Source organism: Chenopodium album, chromosome 18, assembly GCF_948465745.1.
Source record: "Chenopodium album chromosome 18, dcCheAlbu1.1, whole genome shotgun sequence".
Classification (NCBI taxonomy): Eukaryota; Viridiplantae; Streptophyta; class Magnoliopsida; order Caryophyllales; family Amaranthaceae; genus Chenopodium; species Chenopodium album.
This window is the reverse complement of record NC_137851.1, coordinates 44,277,067-44,282,519: the sequence shown is the minus strand read 5'-3', so window position 1 is coordinate 44,282,519 and position 5,453 is coordinate 44,277,067. Positions and strand designations below refer to the sequence as shown.

The 5,453-nt window shown below is 32.9% G+C and overlaps 1 protein-coding gene across 1 annotated transcript; it reads right to left on the bottom strand.

The window, feature by feature from the left end:
• Positions 1–3,301: 3,301 nt before the first annotated feature.
• Positions 3,302–5,201, bottom strand: LOC145590914 (uncharacterized). The gene is made up of 4 exons (XM_081647305.1): positions 4,698–5,201; positions 4,513–4,575; positions 4,312–4,386; positions 3,302–4,040 (listed from the first exon to the last, which is right to left on the bottom strand). Exons 1-4 carry the CDS (start codon positions 5,055–5,057, stop codon positions 3,510–3,512), a joined length of 1,029 nt encoding a protein of 342 aa, XP_081503431.1. The 5' UTR covers positions 5,058–5,201; the 3' UTR covers positions 3,302–3,509.
• Between the last annotated feature and the right edge of the window lie 252 nt (positions 5,202–5,453).

Genomic DNA, 5,453 nt, shown 5'->3' with positions numbered 1-5,453 from the left:
AGTCAAGTAAACCAACTTCAGGAGAAAAAATAGAATCACAATCACAATAATTACACTTATAAAATGAAAGAATAATTACACTTATTTAAGAGAGTAACTCATTTTTTTCATTTAAGTAACTTACATATACGTTAAGATAATCCCATTTGCTCATCACCGTGACCCCTATTACTTAATTAATTGTTTTATATGTTTATTTATTTATTAATAACTCTCTCCGTTTTTAAATACTTTTTCTATTTTTCATGTGCGGAATTTTAGGAGAAATTGAAAAAAGTAATAAAATATGGAGGTAATGGGGTAGGTTGAAGAATAAAAAATTGTACTCCCCTTTTTTTTTTTTTAAATGCATCACTTTGATTTTTGCATTATTTACATACCATGGTTGACTTAATTTTTTCATCTCTATAAAATATATAAATGTTATATATAATATATTTTTAGATTCTTCATAATGTCTAGTTTCAAAATATAATTTTGTTATAACTTTTACTAATTAACCATTATAGATATTAATGGTCAAAGTTGCGTCTCGGCAAATGTGCCGGTCAAATTGATGCAAATAATAAAAAACAGAGGGAGTAACAAGCAAAAATAGAGGAGAGAATTAGATGAGAGAGAACATGAAATTAATAAAATATAACTTATGTTGGGTCTACTAGGTGAGAGAAATGAATTAAATATTATAAAAGTTTTTCATATAAGAAAATGAAGCAAGTATTTAAAAATGGCCGAAAAAGGAAAGTGGAGCAAGTATTTAAAAACAAAGGAAGTATAATACAGTGGAGTATGTATGTACGTATGTAGTATGTCACCCGTATAAGAAAAAGAAAGGGGTCCACAAATACTACGAGTATATCCTAAAGTTTGCAGATTCCAATTTAAGATCATTTTACATAAATGACTGGATTTGGAATTTCTGAATTTCATTCTTCTGCAGGGACTAAACGTCATATTCAATTTTTTTTGTTTTAGGATTATCAAGATTATAATCAGTAGTACAGAATATAGTGTAAAAAAAAATCATAAAAAAAAAAGGGTGCAAATCAGTAGATTCAGTATTCACTTTTAGCAAACACTTCCTTGCCATATTTATTTTAAAGTTGCAAAATTTGTGTTTTTTGAAATTTAATATTTACCTCATTAATTTTAATCATAAATTTTTATAATTTAGAATTTCCAATTGAGTAATTTTAGATTTAATTTAAATGTTAACTAGTTTGTGATCAAATTAAATCAAATTTTGGATTGAGTCATTTCAAAAGTTGAGCTGCTTCGACTAAGATAATATTTAACATGTAAAATAAATCCTGTGTCGATGATAAAATTAAATGGACGAGTAATAATACATGTCGTAATTAAAAAAACAACAGAGCAAAGTATGTGAAATACTGAAATGTAAAGCATATGTAGTGTTAAAGACCTTGAAGAAGTTGAAGTTGATAGTAGGTTAAGTATTAGTAGTGCAGTTAGAGGTGTCGATTCGGAACCGGATGGAGTTTGGGTCGGGTCTGTTCGGGTCGGATCTGTTCGGGTCGGATATGTTCGGATTAAAATTATCCTTTTAACTCGGATCGGGTCAAATTCGGGTCGGGTCAAATTCGGGTCATGGTCTATCGAATCCGGGTCGGATATGGGTCGGGTCAACTCCAGATCGGTTCACTTTCGGTTTGGATAAATTTGGATCGGGTTTAAAACGGTTTTAACCGGATAACTTCGGGTCGGATGAATTTGGGTCGGGTTGATTACGGTTCGGATGATTTCGGTTCGGTCAAGTTCGGTTTGATTAAGATAAGGTTGATCCGTTGATTCATTAAATGGTCAGTTTCAATTCAATTCCTTTTTGTGTTTGGCTGGATTTTGGTCGAGCTGACCAAATTCATATCCAAATAAGGTTATTTTTAATCTAGAGATATTATTGAGTTTTTACCTTATTATTGGTTCAATATGATTATTAATTACGAAGCACGAAGTTTTAGTTTTCTCATTTGATCAAGTTATGTATAATTTTTATCTTAAAGGAAAATTGAGATTGAATAATTATCGATAACTTATCATACCTATATAAGTGCGACCGAGCTTGTGATATATTCACGAGTAATAGTTACATATGGTGATATATACAAAAAAGAATATCAATTTTTTAAGGTTATTACAAGGTAACAACTCTTCATCAATTGTACAATTTTACGAGGTTATGAGTACTGTACTATTAGTTTAGTTTATTACTAGTTCAATTTGTATAAGATATTTGTTAAAGTTGTTAGAGTTACTTTATTATTAATTCAATTTTTATACTACCTCCGGTCCAATTTACTCGCAACAAAGGGGTATTATTTGTGAGACATAAAATTTTCCTTTGTTGCGAGTAAATTGGACCGGAGGTAGTATTAAAAACTTGACATTATACATATTGATAGTTAATTGTTACTATGTACATTCTTTTTATTTGAGCATAAATTATTGCATATGTATGTAGTGTGTATATAACCGTACGATGTATAATGCCTATAATTCTAGGATAATGCACAGTTGTAGAGGAAGTAGTAATGAAGGAATGTTATGTATTTGTAAATACATAACAATGATTAAAATGTTCTAAAAACACATGGTAGAGAGAGAAAAAAGGAGAGAGATAGGAATAAAGAGCTCTTTATATGGACCCCACCTACTTTTTGGTCAGATTGTCTCACGTGATGGGTTTGTAGTAAACTTAAGACTTCAGACTATTTTTTTGTAGTAAAATAGTTAACTTATTAATAATTAGTAAATATATATTATAAGAACTTGAATAAAAAGGTCAATAATCAATTATGGTCGGGTTAAATTCGGATCGGGAAAAAATCAAATCGAGTTAAAATCGGGTCGGGTTAATATCAGTTCGGGTCAAAACAGATCGGATCTGATCGGTTATTTGTCGGGTCAATTTCGGATCGGGTTGAGCTCAGGTCGGGTCAAATCGGTTCGGGTTGAGTTCAGGTCGGGTCAAATCGGATTCGGGTTGAGTTTAGGTCGGATCAAATCGGTGCCGGGTTAAGTTCAGATCGGGTCAAGTTCGGATTCGGGTTGAGTTCAGTTCGGTTACAGTTCGGGTTTGGGTCTTGAATTTCTCGGATCAAATCTGATCGGTTACAGTTCGAAACGGATAATTTTTTTCGGGTCGATTCGGGTTTGACACCTCTAAGTGCAGTACCAACTTAAAAGTAGGACCAAGTTAACAGCCACTAGATCTAATAACTTAACAATTTTAACTAAAACAACTGTAGTTGATTAAAATAATATTGACAAACAAACGTGTCAGTTTGAGCAACAGGAAACTACAATCCCTTCTTTAACTCCCATTACTTCAAAAAAATCTTCAACTCAAGTTAATCTTTTTCTTATTCTAATTCTACCCCTTACAATCTCTCCTAATTTACACTTTACCCCTTTCTAATCCTCATCATTAGTAATTGTCAAATAATACAAAAAAAAAAAATTATCTTCTCTTTTTTTTTTTTTTAATAAAATTACTTAACTGCCGGATTGACACGTGGCCTTTTCTCCTTATTAGCGTGAAGCCTAGCTGCTCTCCGTTCTCTGCAAACCTGATCCTGATCCTTGTACTCCATATTAAGATCAGGTATCAGCCGTTGATTCTGATGACGTGGAATCAACGGTGCTGGATACTGCATCTGCATTGCACCACTCACTGCAACCGCATACAGTGGATCATTTACCATTCCATGATGATTGAGAATCAACGGTTGAGATTGATTATGATATTGCTGGAATTGTATACCCCAATTATTACCACTGTTTAGTTGATGATGAAGTGGACTCGCATGTACCCAATCATTACCACCACCACCGTTTGATTGAAAAAGAGGAGAAATCAACGGTGATCGCTGATCGTAAGATGAAATCAACGGTGGTTGATGGTGGTATTCACTGGATGTAGATGGAATCGCATGTACTCTATCATTGACTACTGTAGTTGTTATTTGTTGGTGTTGTTGCTGTTCCATTCGAGTTGTTGTTGTACATGCTGGCATTACTAGCTGTAAAAATTTTGGAAAAATTAAATAAATAAAGTAATTAGGGTCCCACTTTCCAGTTGAAAGATTAATTTATTGGGAAAATAAAAGAAATATACAGAGATAATCTTTATGATAATTTTAGTTCTGTATGTAATTCATTATGTTCATGGAGTTTTAATTTTTTAATGAAAAAGGCAGTGATAAAATCGACTCATATTCGATTATAATGAATGAATCAAATTACCCTAATTGAGACTCGAATTCGACTTGAAATTAAAAAATAAAATATTACCTCGTGCTTTCTAGCCTTCAAGATTGAATTTTCAACCATTAGCGAGTTACGATATTCCCTCACCTTGTCGAGGGACTGCACAATAATAAAATTTTATTAATTAATTTTACACAAAGAATCAATTTGTCACATTTATAATATTATTAAATAAAAAAATTAAAAATTAAAAATTAAAAAAAATAAAATAAAATAAAAACTCACCTCTTTGAGACGCTGTTGTGTAACCATTTTTTCCTTAACGCTATCTTCCAATTCCTTCCTCCTCTAAAAAAAAAAAAGAATTTATTTAAATTCAATTAATAACAAACATGAACATTATCATTATTAATTTAATAATAAAAAACAGGAATTAAAATATTAAATTAAAAAAAAAATAAGAAACATACCAAATTCAAGGGTGGTTGTTTTTTCTTCTTAAAATCGAGATCAATAACAGACTTAGAATCAGACTCGCTAGGAGAGAAAGACAAAGGAGTATTAGGACTAGAAGCTTCTGCCTTAACCGGTGGCGGCGGTGGTGGCGGCAGTTGAGCAGACACTTTTCTTCGACAACGCGGCGGCGAATACGACGGAGGAAAAACAAGCGCAGATCTTCTCTTCTTTGACCCCCAATCATATGGAAATCGGTAACTGGAAAGTGTGTTTGTAATCAGATACGGTAAGTCGAGTAAAACATTGGCCACTTCAATTTCATCATCACTCAATATTACATCATTGTTGTTGTTGTGACTGCTACTAATCACCATTGTTTGTTAATGATGGTAGTAATAATAATAATGGGGTTTAGTAATTATTAATGATTATTATAAAAAGGGAGGAGTTAAATCGTTATTGATTAGGAAGAGAGAGAAGATGAAGGGGTTTATTTAGGAGAGGAGAGAGAAAGTGAAGGAAAGGAGGTAGGAAGTGGGTTGGAGGAAGGAGAGGAGAGATGTTTATAGTGGAAATCTAGGGACTCTTTCTATGGTTGACACGTGTTAGGGTTTTGTTTATGACTTTTTTTTTTATGACGGTCCTAATTTCGGGGTCGCCGGCGAAGAGACAGTCCCTTGCCTTTGTTTCTTTCTTTCCAACGGCACGGCCCACGTGCCTGGCGGGCCATGCCGTGCCGGGCCGCGGGCCAAACCGTGTCAATTTTTTTT